The following is a 17,923-nucleotide window of genomic DNA, read 5'->3' on the forward strand; positions in this document are numbered from 1 at the left end:
GTATTTATCCCCTTACTTTCGGAAAAAAGGGATATCAGTGGCTTATGGTCAGTTTCCAATTCAAATTTGAGCCCAAACAGATATTGATGCATTTTCTTTACCCCATAAACACACGCTAATGCTTCTTTTTCAATCATACTATAGGCTCTCTCATCCTTAGACATACTTCTGGATGCATAAGCAACTGGTTGCAATTTCCCAGATTCATTAGTTTGGTGCATTACACACCCGACATCATACAATGACACATCACATGCTAGTACCAAACGCTTAATTGGATCATACAACACAAGCAATTTGTTTGAGCATATAATTTTCTAGCTTTTACAAAGACATTTTCTTGGCTTTTGCCCCAAACCCACTCGTCTCCTTTACGCAGTAAGGCGTGCAGTGGTTCTAATAGTGTGCTGAGACCCGGTAAGAAGTTACCAAAGTAGTTCAGGAGCCCTAGAAACGACCGCAGCTCCGTCACGTTCTGTGGCCTCGGTGCGTTCTCAATTGCCTCCATCTTCGAATCGGTGGGCCTGATGCCGTCCACCACAATTCTTCTCCCCAGGAACTCCACTTCGATCGGTGAAATGATGCCCTTTCTTTGCAGCCGGTCTAGCTCGATCTCCACCCTCCTTCTCATCATGTACGGTACTGCTCTCGCCTTGCGATGGATGGGTCGCGCCCCCAGAATTAGGTGGATGTGCACTTTTGCTCCTTGGAACTTCCCGATGCCTGGTTCGAACAGCGAGGGGAACGTGTTTAAGACCTGGGCACACGAAGTGTCATCAGCGGACGAGAGCACTCGGACGTCATCCCAGTATCTTTCCCAGCCAGCTCTTGCCGAGAAGCGTGGGACCATCGCCTGGTACCACCCAGAGTGGTAGCTTGTGCACCGCTCCATTGTAGGAGACCTTTACAGTAGCACTGCCGATTACAGGAATCAGTTCCTTTGTGTAAGTTCTCAGTTTCATGCGAATGGGAGTCAGGACTGACCTTAAGGCCTTGCTGCACCACAATTTATCGAAAGTCTGTTTACTCATAATGGACTGGCACGTGCCCGTGTCCAACTCCATTAACACCGGGAGTCCATTTAATTCAATCTTCAGCATTATCGGGGGACACTTTGTGGTAAATGTGTGCACCCCATATATCTCTGCCTCCCCGGTCTGAGGCTCTGGTTCGTCGTGATCCGCTTGGATCTGTCCTCCTCTGCAACATGATGGTTTGCAGGATTAGCAGGTTTTGCAGCTCACCTGCACATACGTTGGAGGTGTTCCATTGTTCCACAGCCCTCGCAAATGTACCCTTTGAAGCGGCATGAATGGAAATGATGATCACCCCCACAGCACCAACAATGGCCCTTGCATTCATCACCCTTGATGGTGGACTCTGAGACATCTGCGGACGTGCAGCTGCAGGCATGTGGGGCATGGCCTGTACCTTGCGATTTGAAAACAACATCATTTTGTTCACAGTACTTGTAGCAACACTCGTGTGCTGAGAGATTTGCTTAGTATTGTCACTGATGGCAATGAACGCCTGGGCTATCGCTATGGATTTATTCAAGGTTGGGGTCTCTACAATCAAAAGTTTGTGAAGTATCACTTCATGGCCAATGCCAAATACGAAGAAGTCTCTGAGCATGTGCTCCAAATGTCCTTCAAATTCGTAATGTCCTGCAAGGCGTCTCAGCTCGGTGACATAGCTCGCCACTTCCTGGCCTTCAGACCTTTTGTAGGTGTAGAACCGGTACCTCGCCATCAGAACACTTTCCTTCGGGTTCAGATGCTCCTTGACCAGTGTGCACAAATTATCGTACGATTTCTCTGTGGGTTTCGCTAGAACGAGCAGATTTTTCATGAGGCCATACGATGGTGAGGAGAATCGTCCTTCGTTTGGCAGCGCTCGCTTCTCCTTCCAGCTCGTTGGCCATGAAGTATTGGTCGAGTCGCTCCACAAAGGTTTCCCAATCATCTCCCTCCAAAAATTTCTCCAGGGTGCCCACTGTTCTCCGCATCATTAGGTTCGTCATCTGTATCTCGTCACCAGTTGTTATATATGAATAAAGAGTCTGACTGGATACTGTGAGCTCAAAGTAAAATGTGACCTTAGTCTTTTATTGCAGGTCTCCAGAGTGCCTCTCCAGCCTAAGAGGCCTCCTTAAGTACAGGTGCTCCCAAGGGATTGTGGGATCCCTTGGGATTCCAGGGATGAGCCCTCTGGTGACTACACAAGGTATATACAGGTTTACAAAAATAACACTATCCACTTCGAATAAGCATCCACCACCACTAAAAATATCTTGCCCAGGAAGGGACCAGCAAAATCTACATGGATCCTGGACCAAGGTTTGGATGGCCATGACCACAAACTCAGCGGCGATTCCGCTGGTGCTTTGCTGAGCTGCATGCAGGTGTTGCACTGATGCATGCATGCTTCCAGCTCAGAATCAATTCCTGGCCACCCTACATGGGACCTGGCGATGGCCTCCATCATCACTATACCAGGATGTGTGCTGTGTAACTCACGCACAAACTTCTATCTCCCTTTCTTAGACATTACAACTCGATTGCCCTACAATATGCAATCTGCTTGAATAGACAGTTCATCCTTGCGACGAATATACAGTTTGGTCTCCTCGCACATTTGCTTAGGTATGGCAGACCCATCCCCTTTGAGGACGCAACCCTTTACCACCGATAATATCGGGTCCTGGCTGGTCCAGGTCTTAACTTATTGAGCCGTGATAGGGGCACCTTCACTCTCAAAAGCATCCATGATTAACATTAAATCTGCTGGTTGTGGCGTTTCTACCTCCGGTGTGGGCAATGGCAACTAGCTCAAAGCATCAGCACAATTCTCTGTGCCAGGTCTGTGGCGAATGGCATAATCATAGGCAGGTAATGTCAGCGGCCACCTTTGGATGCATGATGAAGCGTTAGTATTGATACCTTTGCTCTCGGAAAACAATGAAATGAGCGGCTTGTGATCAGTCTCTAATTCGAACCTCAGACCAAACAGGTATTGATGCATCTTTTTAACACAGTACACACACGCTAAAGCTTCTTTTTCTACCATACTGTAGGCTCTTTCTGCTTTCGACAAACTTTTGGATGCATACGCGACAGGTTGAAGTATCCCTGACTCATTGGCTTGTTGTAACACGCAACCGATTCCATATGACGATGACTCACAGGCCAAAACTAAATGTTTACATGGGTCATAATGTATCAGCAAAGCAGATTGGTGGCTTTCTCAAAAGCTCTGTCTTACAATGCACCCCACACTCAGTTGCTGCCTTTTCTCAATAGCATGTGCAGTGGTTCAAGTAAGGTGCTCAAATTCAATTTAGAAAGTTATAAAAAGTAATTGAGTGGACCCAGGAACAAACGCAGCTCCGTCACGTTCTGCGGCTTGGGTGCATTCTTGACGGCTTTGGTTTTCACATCAGTGGGTCTGATGCCATCAGCGGTGATTTTGCTCCCGAGGAATTCGACCTCTGGTGCCATGAAGACGCACTTCGGGCGTTTCAGTCTGAGTCCCACTCTGTCCAAATGCAGTAGAATCTCGTCCAGGTTGTTTAGATGTTCCTCGGAGTCACGATCTGTGATCAGGATGTCATCTTGGAACACGATGGTTCTGGGAACAGACTTCAGTAGACTCTCCATGTTCCTCTAGAATATTGCTGCAGCCGAGGGAATTCCAAACAGGCACCTGTGGTAAATAAACAGTCCTTTGTGCGTGTTAATGCACGTAAGTCTCTTCGACGTCTCGACCAACTCCTGCGTCATATAGGCTGACGTCAAGTCCAGTTTTGTGAACGACTTCCTTCCGGCTAGTGTTGCAAACAAGTCATCAGCCTTCGGTAACGGGTACTGATCTTGTTTTGAAACCCTGTTGATCGTAGCCTTGTCGTCTCCACAGATTCTGACTGTGCCATCACTTTTCAGTACAGGAACACTGGGGCTGGCCCATTCATTAAATTCAACTGGTGATATGATCCCTTCACGTTGGAATCTGTCCAGTTCAATTTCGACCTTCTCCCTCATCATATACGGAATTGCCCGAGCTTTATGATGGACGGGTCTTACATCTGAGTCCACGTGGATCTGCACCTTGGCTCCCGTGAAGTTGCTGATACCCGGTTCGAACAGCGAGGGGAACATGCTCAATACTTGGGCACATGTATCTTCCTCCAACAACAACGCCTTTATGTCATTCCAGTCGCATCTGATTTTCTTCAACCAGCTCCTGCCGAGCAGCGTTGGTCCATTGCCTGGAACAATCCACAGCGGTAACTCGTGAACCGTACCGTTATACGACACATTAATTTGTGCACTGCCAATCACCTTTATCAGTTCTTTGGTGTACGTGCACAGCTTGGTGTTAACAGGGCTCAGCCTGGGCCTCACAGTCTTAGTATCCCACAGCTTATTAAATGCCCTCTCGCTCATGATCGATTGACTCACCCCTGTGTCTAGTTCCATCGATACCGGTATCCCGTTAAATTTCACATTTAATCAAAATTGGTTTACTCTTGGTTAGGAACGAGTACAGTCCATACACTTCCTCCTCTGGCATCTCAGATGCGTATCCGGATCCACGCTAGCCTGGCTCTCATCCTCCACGTGGTGTGTCGCAGCTCGCTTGCTCATCTGCGGACACTTGCGCTGGAGATGCCCCACTCTCACACAGCCTTTGCAACTATATTGCTTAAATCGGCACTGCTGGTGCAGATGATTTTCCCCACAATGCCAACACGGAGAAGTCGGATACATTCCCGCTGGCGGACTTTGGGCAACCACAGGTTTTGCGAATGCAGCCGGATAGGCCCTGCCATGTGCCTCTCTGCCGAACGCCGAATCAATCACATTTACAGTACTTGCTGAGGTTCGGTTCTTCACCGCTATTTGCCTTAGACTCCTGTCCGTCATCATACATGATTGAACAATCTGGATGGCCCTTTTTAAATCCAACTCCTCCACCGGCAGAAGTTTGCGCAGGATCACCTCGTGGTTGATACCGATAAAAAAGAAGTCCCGCAGCATGTCTGCCAACACCATCCCGCTAGACGTCTCAGGTTGGTAACGAATTCCACCGCGCTCTGGCCCTCCGATCGAACTTGTGTATAAAACCTGTATCTCAAGATGATGATGCCATCATCTGGCTTAAGGTGCTCCCGCACTAATGTACACAACTCCTCATACGTTTTCTCTGTTGGATCACTAGGCATGAGACTGTAGATCTTTGAACCACACACAGTGAGGAACATGGCCCGGCGCTGATCTGTATCGTCGACCCCTTCCATTTTGTTGGCCATGAAGTACTGGTTCAAACGGCTCACAAAGTCTGCCCAATCTTCTCCCTCCACGAATCGCTCTAAAAATCCAATCGTGCTAATTTTGCAACAAAAGTTCTTGTATTCTCGTTGCCAAATGTTATGTATGCAATAAAGCTTCGAACTGAGTACTGTTTAATTAAGCAAGGTACAACCTTGCTTCTGCTTTATTTTGGCCCAAAGAGTCTGACTCACAAAATGGCTGGCCTTTTATACCAGAGCAGCACCATGTGCGTGCTGCTCAGTGGTCTCCAGCAAGACACCATTTGGTGGCTACAAACAGCATGTGCATACATGACACCCTGCAAGCACCTAACTTGCTACATGGTCTTATAAGGCTCTATTCATAGCTCTTTTGCGAACATTCAGGTATAGTTGAGTGAACAAAGGATTTTCTTTGTATGTCCATATTATTCACCGCAGCAATGGTTTATTATTTCTTTCAACAGTGATCAGAAATCCACCGTCTTGGGAAATTGGGATCTATGGAACTGGAGTCCTGATTATCTTGATGATAGTTGGAGTGAATCTATGGAAACTCTGGAAATCTGGAAATTACCCTGCCCCTTCTCCTTTCCCAAACTACGATTACAGATACCTGGAACAGAAGTACGGGACTTCATACTCTGAGGTTAGGCAAAAGGTAAGCCTATCAATGCTCCATTAATAGTGGACTCGATGGGGTGAATCTTCACCACACGGGCAGTAACGTGTGAGAGTGGATCGGATGCCTGTAATGCAACCCGGCTGATTTTCATTCTGTTGACCTTTCAAAAGGAATTAGATACATAGTAGAATAGCAAAAATTTGCAGGGCTATGGGGCAAAACAGAGGAGTGGGCCTAATTGGGTAGATGTTTCAAAGAGCCGGCACAAGCACGATGGGCCGAATGGCCTCTTTCTGAGTTATAATTCCGTGATCTCTATAACGGGCAGCCATCCACACCAACACCCACACCCATCGGGCACAAGTACCCTCGCTAGCGGCGAACCCAGTATTTAGAGCCAGTGTCTGGTCTCTGCTTGCTGTGGCCTGGCCCCCACCCTTCTGACTCAGAAGTGGGAATGCTCCCACTGACCCAAAGGCTCGTTGCTAGCTTAACTAATATATGTTATTCTCTTGTTTTCAGAGATGGTAGAAATTGGGATGTTGGGCAGAGAGCTGCCATTTAAATGGCAACTCCAACTGCTTTTCAATCACCATCTCCCTGGAGGATGAGACTGGGGAACAGGGAAATGGCAGAGACATTGAACAAATATTTTGTATTCGTCTTCATGGATAATCAAGGGGCTATAGGAAGGGAGGAACTAAATACAATCACTATCACTAAAGAAGTAGTGCTCGGTAAAATAATGGGACTAAAGGTGGCCAAGTCCCCTGGACCTGATGGCTTGCATCCTAGGGTCCTAAAAGAAGTGGCTGCAGAGATAGTGGGTGCATTGGTTGTAATCTACCAAAATTCCCTGGATTCTGGGGAGGTCCCAGCGGATTGGAAAACAGCAAATGTAACACCTCTATTTAAAAAAGGAGGCAGACGGAAAGCAGGAAACTATAGACCAGTTAGCCTAACATCTGTCGTTGGGCAATGCTGGAATCCATTATTAAGGAAGCAGTAGCAGGACATTTGGAAAAGCATAATTCAATCAAGCAGAGTCAGCATAGTTTTATGAAAGGGAAATCGTGTTTGACAAATTTGATGGAGTTCTTTGAGGATGTAACGAGTAGGGTGGATAAGGGGGAACCAGTGGATGTGGTGTATTTGGATTTAAAGGTTACTGCACAAGCTAAAAGTTCACAGGGTTGGAGATAATATATTAGCATGGATAGAGGAGAGGATTGGCTAACTAATAGAAAACAGAGAGTCGGGATAAACAGGTAATTTTCCGGTTGGCAAACAATGACTAGAGGGGTGCTGCAGGGATCGGTGTTAGGGCCTCAACTCTTTACAATCTATATTAATGACTTGGATGAAGGGATCAAGTGTAATGTAGCCAAGTTTGCTGATGATACAAAGATGGGTGGGAAAGCAAATTGTGAGGAAAATACAAAAAATCTGCAAAGGGATATAGACAGGCTAAATGAATGGTCAAAAATTTGGCAGATGGAGTACAATGTGGGAAAATTTAAGGTTATTCACTTTGGCAGAAAAAAAAACTAATTATAATTTAAATGGGGAAAAATTGCAGAGTGCTGCAGTGGAGGGCCTGGGTGTCCTTGTGCATGAAACACAAAAAGTTAGAATGCAGATACAGCAAGTATTCAGGAAGCCAATGGAATGTTGGCCTTTATTGCAAGGGGATAGAGTATAAACGCAGAGAAGTCCTGCTACAACTGTACAGGGTATTGGTGAGGTCACACCTGGAGTACTGCATACAGTTTTGGTCTCCGTATTTAAGGAAGGATATACTTGCATTGGAGGCTGAAGGTTTGCTAGGTTGATTCCGGAGATGAGGGAGTTAATTTATGAAGATAGGTTGAGTAGGTTGGGCCTATACTCATTGGAGTTCAGAAGAATGAGAGGTGATCTTATCGAAACATATAAGAATGAGGAGGCTCGACAAGGTGGATGCAGAGAGGATATTTCCACTCATAGAGGAAACAAAAATTAGGGGACATAGTCTCAGAATAAGTGGCCGCCCATTTAAAACTGAGAAGAGGAGACTTTCTTCTCTCAGAGGGTTGTAAATCTATGGAATTCTCTGCCCCAGAGAGCTATGGAGGCTGGGTCTTTTGAATATATTTAAGGTGGAGATAGACAGATTTTTGAGCGATAAGGGAATAAAGAGTAATGGGGAGCGGGCAGGGAAATGGAGCTGAGTCCATGATCAGATCAGCCATGATCTTATTAAATGGCGGAGTAGGCTCGAGGGGTCAAATGGCCTACTCCTGCTCCTATTTCTTATGCTTTTATCTCAGCTGCCATCATTGGTTAGGTTTGTATTGCCGCAAACTCTTCTCAGAACGGATGGCAACAGGCACAGATCGGATACGGATGCATGTCCAATTCATACCTTTCAAAGACTAACAAAACTTTAGCAGGGGCAGAGTAATTCTGGCAAGGTGTGTGACAGTGGAGCAAACAACAGCAACAACAACTTGCATTTATATAGCGCCTTTAACGTAGTAAAACGTCTCAAGGTCCTTCACTGTAGTGATATACGACAAAACATAAATTTGACACTGAGCCACAGAAGAAGAAATTACAGCAGATGACCAAAAGCTTCATTAAAGGGGTAGGTTTTAAGGAGCGTCTTAAAGGAGCAAAGAGAGGTAGAGAGGTGGAGGTTTAGGGAGGGAGTTCCAGCCCTTAGGGCCCAGACAGCTGAAGGCACGGCTACTGATGGTTATAATCAGGGATACTCAAGAAGGCAGAATTAGAGGAGTGCAGACATCTCGTAGGGTTGTGAGGCTGAAAGAGATTTCAGTGAAAGGGAGGGGCGAGGCCATCGAGGGATTTATAAACAAATCTGAGAATTTTGAAATCGAGACGTTGCTGGACCGGGAACCAATGTAGGTCAGCGAGCACAGGGGTGATGGGTGATCATGACTTGGTGAGAGTTAGGACACGGGCTGCTGAGTTTTGGATGTCCTCAAGTTTACATAGTGTAGAATGTGGGAGCCCAGCCAGAAGTGCGTTGGACTAGCCAAGTCTGGAGGTAACAAAAGCATGGATGAGGGTTTCAGCAGCAGAAGAGCTGAGGCAGGGTCGGAGGCGGGAAATGTTACGGAGGTGGAAGTAGACGGTTTTAGTTATACCGCGGATTTATATACAGCGCCTTTAACATTGTTAAAAGTCCAAACAAAACAAAATTTGACACCGAGCCACATAATGGGACAGGTGACCAAAAGCTTGGTCAAACGAGTAGGTTTTAAGCAGCGTCTTAAAGGAGGAGAGAGAGGTGGAGAGGTTTAGGGAGGGAATTCCAGAGGTTAGGATCTAGACAGCTGAAAGCACGGCCGCCGGTGGTGATGCGAAGAAAACCAGGGATGGGCACGAGGCCAGAGTTGGAGGAGCGCAGGGATCTCGGCGAGTGTTGTCGGGCTGGAGGAGGTTACAGAGATAGGGAGAGAGTCAGTATGATTGCCATCACTGGGGTGCAAGGATGTTACTGTCTCACAAATTGAGGGCCACCCCGTCACATTTTTTCCCCCAATTTTAGCACCGATGTTGGTGACGTAGAATTCCATCGGCACTGGTAGTTCTTCAATTCCTGGCTCAAGTGTAAGTCGTAACAGTCGGGCCAAAATTCAACATCATTCCACCCTTTCTATGGGCCTAAAGTGGGCACAATGATAACCAATTTGGCGGGGCAGAGGCCCGCCTCCGATCTGCGCGGGCATTTGGGCCATTGCTAAATAGATCGGGCCATGGTGGCCGCCTAGAGCATGGCCTCATTTCTATAGTGAGGATTGTTAAATTCATTTGGACTAACAATGCGCAAGCTCTGACTAATATTTCTGGTTCTTGTGCAGCCTACACCGCGGTTCTTAAAGGGACCACTGAAGGTCGCTCAAACAAATGGCCCCAAAACATACAGGAATTTGCGATGTGTGGCGTCGAAAGAGCAGAAGTGCTCCTCCTGGCTCCACAAAACAGCTGCGGACCACTACGCCAGTCCTCACCTCCAATGTTCCCCGACATCGCAAATCGCCAACCCCCCCCCCATAGATTGCCTTTCCACTCCCCCCCTCGACCCACCCCCCCTTCTCCCCAGACTTGTCTGTGGTCCTCGTTGCTGGCTGATATTGGTTAGGCCCCGAGCTCGCCTCATTATTATAATGAGCCCAAGGATGAATTTAGGATGCCGCTGAGATTACGCCCGGTTTGGGGGCGCCAGCAGATCTAGGCCCCGGTGACTGCCAGCAGACAACTTGATGGTGGGGTCCACAGCAGAGCTTCTGACTAACATCCCTCATCACAGTCCAGGAACTGATCTGTGTAGCTCAGTACCGCACTGCACACTGCATATATCCACTGAGGATCCAGACAGCCACAGCCACCCCCAGACACCCCACCACTAGAGTTTAAAAAACACCTTAAGCAAAAAGTAAGTCTCACAATCCCTACCTGTTAAAAATCAAACCATTAAGACTAGTTGTTAACTTTAACTGCTTATTTTTGTGAACAGAATAATCATTCTGTGATGGTATTTGGTGCGCCGTGGAACTGTGAAGTGTGGACAATAGTCGAGCACAGCCTCTCTCAATGAGCTATAAAAACTTCTCGGTGTCCTTATGAAATTTTCCTGAGTTGTCTGGAAGCATTCAGGGACGATGCCATGGGAATGGAACACTTGCTGGTTAAAAAGCAAATGTTCCGGATACCTTTCTGCTCATTCGGAGTGTCCCTTGAGCTGGTCAACAGTGAGTGCTGACATAATTTATCAATACAGGGACATAACCAACAGTGAACTTGCTGGGAAGAGTAACTGAACCCGCCCGTGTGACAGACCTGAATTAACAAATACAGCCTGCTCATAATCTTAAATCCTAGTACCTACTCCCATCAGTTATGTACGATATGGGCAGTGCAATATCAATAGATTTAATTAACAGTGACTGGGTACTGAGGCAGTGATCCAGTGAGTGAGTTAGCACACTGCCTTTTCACCTCTGAGTCACAGATTTGAGCTCAGTCCAGGCTGAAGGGATGAAAACCATCTGTCTCTGCTGACGGTATGTATCCTGTTAAATGAGTATAGGTATTCTCAATACAGTCTCTAAAGAGATAACATAGGCCCAGCGGCACAACCACCTAAATATCTCATTCAAGGAGATCGCAGGAGTTTGATTTTAACTCCACTTGACTGCCAGAAACCAGGCGTGAAGGAGCAGTTAAAACTGAACGGGAAGCTTATCCACTCACTCCATTCTCAACATTAATGTGGCCAACTGTGATTTAAAATTGCAGGCAGCAAGGATACCCACCCCAAGCCAGCAAGGTCCTCTTTAAATATGCAGATCGGGCTCAATCTGCACTATTTTAACCTGATGCCTGAGGTGGTGGTGGGGGGAAATAATGATAGCTTTCATGCCAGGCCAAATCTGCTGGGAACAGGAGCCAAGACTGGAAAGGCACCACTACGGTAAGCTTTTCTAAAGGAACTGTGGTTCCTTGAGGACTAGGAGGAGGAATCGCTCGCCCATACCCCACAAGGAAACCTCAGGTCTCCCCCGCCCTGGGATTCCCCCACGCCCCCAATCCCCGACTGGGGTTCACTTCCTGGAGCACTTGCCTTGTGTTGGGCATGGTTGCCTTGGCCTCTCGGTGGTGGAGTCCTGCCACCCAGTCGCTTCCTGTCCACTTTCCGGGCGTTTTGATCGAGCAGTTGGCACACGCCAACATAATGAGGCCTGGTCGTTAGTGTGCTGCCTCGAGACACTTTATGCAGCCATAAATATCTTTTAGTATATGAAATCTCTATTTGGTTAAGAAAACTTTATTATATAATTTATGGAGTGGACAAACATTGAATACATTGATTGTGTTTCCCTTCTGATTTGCATAACTGATGCAACTCATTCACCATTAATACATGATTCAAACATAAAATTATATCATTTTATAATTTGCTATCGACCTGGGTTAAATTCCGTGCTCTGTGACTCATTGACACTGTCAATATTATACCAACATAAGCCCATTTTTAACCCTGCAGCCTTAATTCTTTGCGACTGTTAGTAGTGAGAGAATGGCCAGTTTAGTTCTTCATTTAACAGGCCGGTGAAGGAACTAAAGCAATTGGTGCATCACCTCTGCCCAGTCATGCCAGCTACCAGCATTGTTAATATTTATTTATAGCCCTCTAGAATGCCAGTCAATCACAGAGCTAGATAATTAAACTAACACTGTGACAAATTATTAATAATGCATAGTAACTGGGGTTGTACTTGTCACCGCCTGTAATGTTCGTCCCCCACTAATGACAAAGCATTGAACACAATCCTATGGAGATGAGAAAGGTCACTTCACATAATGACAGGAACTATTAAACTCTTGATAAAAAAGTGTTTGATATACCTTTTTTTAATCTGAGCAGGAGAGAGGGCCAGAACAGCAGTATATCAATTTCTATGATCATATCACATGTTAAATAACATATTGGTGCACTCCAGCATGATTCACATCATTAAATCACAACTGAAAGAAAAAGATTTGCCAGGCACTTCTTGGAAACAGTGAAAGAAAAGCTTGCATTTATATAGCACCTTTTACGACCTCAAAACTTCCCAAAGCACTTCACAAGCCAATGCCCTCAGCATCCTAGGATGCATCCCATCCAGCCCAAGTGAATTATCTATTTAAATACAGCTAATCTTTCTAGGACAGGTACAATGTCGGCAATCCGGAAGCCTCGGGACCGAGGCTGCTCCGGATTCTGTGTATTTCCAGACTTCGGAATGTCTTTCCGATATCCCGAATCCAGAAACACCTCGGCCAAGGTAGGTGGGATGGGGAGGGGAGGAGGGGGGGGGTCGTGCAGCTGAGCAGTGATGGGGCGGTGGGGGGGGGGGGGGGGGTGTTGGCCCAAGGTGGGGGCGAAATCGACGATGGTACGAGGCGGGAGAGAGATGCGTGGTGGCCCGAGGGAGGGGAGAGGTCGGCGGGGGAGAGGTCGGCGGTGGCCCGAGGGAGGGCAGAGGTCGGCGGTGGCCCGAGGCAGGGGAGAGGTCGGCGGGGGGAGAGGTCGGCGTGGGCCCGAGGCAGCGAAGTGGTCGTTGCGGGAGAGGTCAGCAGGGGAGAGGTCGGCAGTGAGCTGAGGCGGGGGAGAGGTCAGCAGGGGAGAGGTTAGCGGGGGAGAGATCAGTGTGGGCCCGAGGTGGGGGAGGGGTCGGCGGGGGAGAGGTCAGCGTGGGCCCGAGGCAGGGGAGGGGTCGGCGGGGGAGAGGTCCACAGTGGCACAAGGGGTGGGAGAGGTCGGCGGTGGGCCGAGGCGGGGGAGAGGTAGGCGGGGGAGAGGTCGCCGGTGGGCCGAGGCGGGGGAGAGGTCGGCGGGGGAGAGGTCGCCGGTGGGCCGAGGCGGGGGAGAGGTCGGCGTGGGCCCGAGGCAGGGGAGAGGTCAGCGGGGGTCCGGATTCCAGAATATTTTCAAAATTCTGGACGACCCCACCACAAATCGTCCCAGTGTCTGGATTCCGGAACAGTATGGATTCCAGAACTCTGGATTTTCGACGCTGTACCTGTACCTCTTCTTTAGCAATTTTTATCCCATCCAATATCTCAACTACCTCCTCTTTCACTATGACTTTGGCAGCATCTTCTTCCTTGATAAAGACACATGCCAAGTACTCAATTAGTACCCCAGCCATGCGCTCTGCCTCCATGCGTAGATCTCATTTTCGGTCCCTAATTAACTCCATCCCTTCTCTTACTACTCGTTTACTATTTATATGTCTTTGGAAAACTTTTGGATTCCTTTTTATGTTAGCTGCCAACCTATTCTCATACTCTCTCTCGGCCCTCTTATTTCCTTTTCACTTCCCCCCCTGAACTTTCTATATTTAGTCTGGTTCTCACTTGTACGCTCAACCTGACATCTGCCATACGCTCCCTTTTTCTGCTTCATCTTACTCTCTATCTCTTTCGTCATCTGGGAGCTCTGGCTTTGGTTGCCATACCTTTCACTCTCGTGGGAATGTACCTCGACTGTACCCGAACTATCTCCCCTTTAAAGCAGCCCACTGTTCGATTACAGTTTTGCCAGAAAATCTTTGATTCCAATTTACCCAGGCCAGATCCGGTCTTAACCCATTGAAATCGGCCCTCCTTCAATTAAGTATTTTTACTCTAGATTGCTCCTTGTCCTTTTCCATAGCTAATCTAAACCCTATGATACTATGATCACTCTTCACTACTGACACTTGCTCCACTTAACCTATCTCATTCCTTAGGAGCTAAATTAAAACGTAGGACCTCAAAAGTAGTAATCTCGGGATTGCTACCAGTGCTATGAGCTAGTCAGAGTAGGAATCGCAGGATAGCTCAGATGAATACGTGGCTTGAGCAGTGGTGCAGCAGGGAGGGATTCAATTTCCTGGGGCATTGGAACCAGCTCTGGGGGAGGTGGGACCAGTACAAACCAGACGGTCTACACCTGGGCAGGACCGGAACCAATGTCCTAGGGTCAGTGTTTGCTCGTGCTGTTGGGGAGGAGTTAAACTAATATGGCAGAGGGATGGGAACCAATTCAGGGAGACAGAGGGAAACAAAATGGAGACAAAAGCAAAAGACAGAAAGGAGATGAGTAAAAGTGGAGGGCAGAGAAACCCAAGGCAAAAAACAAAAAGGGCCACTGTACAGCAAAATTCTAAAGGGTCAAAGTGTAATAAAAAGGCAAGCATGAAAGCTCGGTGCCTCAATGCAAGGAATATTCGGAACCCAGGAGAGGGCTCTGAGCTAGTTAGAGTGGGGGAGAGCTCAGATGAACAGGACCTCAAGAAAGAATGCAAAAGGCAGGAGGCAACAGAGCAGAGTAGCACTTTGGTAAGTGTAAACCACAAGGTGATAGGAAGGGACAATATGTATGAATATAAAGGGGCTGCAGGAGGGGTCAAAACTAAAAATCATGGTTTAAAAACTAGTATTAAAACACTCTATGTAAACGCACGCAGCATTCGAAATAAAGTAAATGAGTTGACGGCACAAATCATTACAAATGGGTATGATTTGGTGGCCATTACAGAAACATGGTTGCAGGGGGGCCAAGACTGTGAATTAAACATACAGGGGTATCTGACAATTCGGAAAGATAGACAAGAAGGGAAAGGAGGTGGGGTAGCTCTGATAATAAAGGATGATATCAGGGCAGTTGTGAGAGACGATATTGGCTCTAATGAACAAAATGGTGAATCATTGTGGGTGGAGATTAGAGATAGTAAGGGGAAAAAGTCACTGGTGGGCGTAGTTTATAGGTCCTCAAATAATAACTTCATGGTGGGGCGAACAATAATCAAGGGAATAATGGAGGCATGTGAAAAAGGAACGGCAGTAATCATGGGGGATTTTAACCTACATATCGATTGGTCAAATCAAATCGCACGGGGTAGCCTTGAAGAGGAAGTCATAGAATGCATAAGGGATTGTTTCTTAGAACAGTATGTTACAGAACCTACAAGGGAGCAAGCTATCTTAGATCTGGTCCTGTGTAATGAGACAGGAATAATAAACGATCTCCTAGTAAAAGATCCTCTCGGAATGAGTGATAACAGTATGGTTGAATTTGTAATACAGATTGAGGGTGAGGAAGTAGTGTCTCAAACGAGCGTACTATGCTTAAACAAAGGGGACTACAGTGGGATGAGGACAGAGTTGGCTAAAGTAGACTGGGAACACAGACTAAATGGTGGCACAATTGAGGAACAGTGGAGGACTTTTAAGGAGCTCTTTCATAGTGCTCAACAAAAATATATTCCAGTGAAAAAGAAGGGCGGTAAGAGAAGGGCTAACCAGCCGTGGATAACCAAGCAAATAAAGGAGAGTATCAAATTAAAAACCAAGGTGGCCAAGGTTAGTGGGAAACTAGAAGATTGGGAACATTTTAAACGGCAGCAAAGAATGACTAAGAAAGCAATAAAGAAAGGAAAGATAGATTACGAAAGTAAACTTGTGCAAAACATAAAAACAGTTGGTAAAAGCTTTCACCGATATATAAAACGGAAAAGAGTGACTAAAGTAAATATTGGTCCCTTAGAAGATGAGAAGGGGGATTTAATAATGGGAAATGTGGAAATGGCTGAGACCTTGAACAATTATTTTGCTTCGGTCTTCACAGTGGAAGACACAAAAACCATGCCAAAAATTGCTGGTCACGGGAATGTGGGAAGGGAGGACCTTGAGATAATCACTATCACTAGGGGGGTCCACGGCCAGATTAGCCATGATCTTGTTGAATGGTGGAGCAGGCTCGAGGGGCTAGATGGCCTACTCCTATTCCTAATTCTTATGGTCTTATGTAGAACCAGATCCAGCAATGCCTCTTTCCTCATTGGACCGGAAATGTATTGATCAAGAAAATTCTCCTGAACACACTTCAGAAATTCTTCTCTCTGTCTGCCCTTTACACTATTACTATCCCAGTCTATATTGGGATAATTGATGTCCCCCATTATCACTACTCTATAGTTCCTGCACCTCTCTGTAATTTCCCAGCAAATTTGCTCCTCTATATCCTTCCCACTAGTTGGCAGCTGAAGAATACACCTAGCAGTGTAATGGCACCTCTATTGTTACTTAACTCTAACCAGATATATTCTGTCCTTGACCCCTCCATGACTTCCTCTCTCTCCAGCACTGTAATCAATACTGAACATCTCATATCCAGGAATATTTAGTACCCAATCTTGCCATTTTTTGAGCCAATTCCCTGTTATTGCCACGCCATTATATTTGTGCCTGCAGCTCCCGAACCTTATTTACCACATACATTGTAAACCTATCTTCGACCTTCTTATCGGATCGCTCCCTCAAATTATCTATTTAAGCATCAACTTATCAAGATCAAAGAAAGACTTTATGCAATCTGACCAATCAATCGCCCTCCATCAAGATTAGAATTTCACTTAAAACTGAACAAATACATCTATAAACTTTAGTTAGCCTATTAAATTGATGTCTGTATGCTCTTTACATCTAATTTTAATTAAAAGTTAACAAAGTGCATGTTATTAATAAAAGAGATGTCCCAAACCCTTGTACTTAACCTCATTAGTGAGCAAGAAAAGTTTCTGATTGAATCTTCCACTTATCAGTGTCTCCTGAGAGTCAACTTGAGTCAATTGTTATGTACCAGTATCTTTATAGAGATTTTAACTCTATATTGTTGGACGTGTTACAACTCTTTCTACAGTACCATTGCCATTGTATAGGATTCTTAAGTTGATAAATACACAATGCATTGCCTGAGTTATCTAGTTTACCTATCCGAAAACGCCGCAGATTGAGCCCTCTTAACATGGTAATACACTGTAAATAGGTATTTTGCTGAAATATGTAAGCAAAAAGAAAGTTTCAAAATGTCTCAAAGGATGTTAAGATGGTTGATTTATTAATCGAAGAAAACATCCCAAGTCCTTTATTTTACAGTCAACCACCTTCACCGCTCTTTCTGCACCTCATATCCAGGAATATTTAGTACCCAATCCTGCCCTTTTTTGAGCCAATTCCCCGTTATCGCCATGCCATTATATTCCCATGTGGCTATTTGTGCCTGCAGCTCACCAACCTTATCTGGGGGATAGAGGAGTCTAAAAATCCTCTTGGTCACCGTCACTGGCATTGACTGCAACTAACCTTTCATCGTTTCTCCTGCTCGTTAATAATGTCATTGAGTGAGTTTGATAACGCAATAAGCAAAGGTTTGTCATTGAATCATATAAATTATGGAGTAAAGCAAGCATGTTCACATGCATCTTCGATTAAACGGTTCATGTGTATCTCTAGGTTAGTTCCCTTCCCTTTATTTTAGAAATGTATTTCAGTTGTTTATTTGCTCCACTTCCTTCTTGTTCTCCAGTGGTGCTGTTCTTTCAGAATATTGACAGAGGGCCAGCTGCAAGGGCATCTGTCAAGGGCAATCTGCAGCCATACACTGCAGC

At 46.1% G+C, this 17,923-nt stretch overlaps 1 protein-coding gene across 1 annotated transcript in view; it reads left to right on the top strand.

Moving 5' to 3' along the window:
* syt12 (synaptotagmin XII) overlaps window positions 1-17,923 on the top strand; it is a 57,652-nt gene that overhangs the window by 14,594 nt on the left and 25,135 nt on the right. Inside the window, exon 3 of the mRNA XM_070898563.1 lies at window positions 5,779-5,972. Within this exon, the coding sequence (XP_070754664.1) occupies window positions 5,779-5,972 (194 nt within the window). The remainder of the gene's footprint in view (window positions 1-5,778; window positions 5,973-17,923) is intronic.

The sequence above is a fragment of the Pristiophorus japonicus genome, chromosome 14, assembly GCF_044704955.1.
Source record: "Pristiophorus japonicus isolate sPriJap1 chromosome 14, sPriJap1.hap1, whole genome shotgun sequence".
Lineage (NCBI taxonomy): Eukaryota > Metazoa > Chordata > Chondrichthyes > Pristiophoridae > Pristiophorus > Pristiophorus japonicus.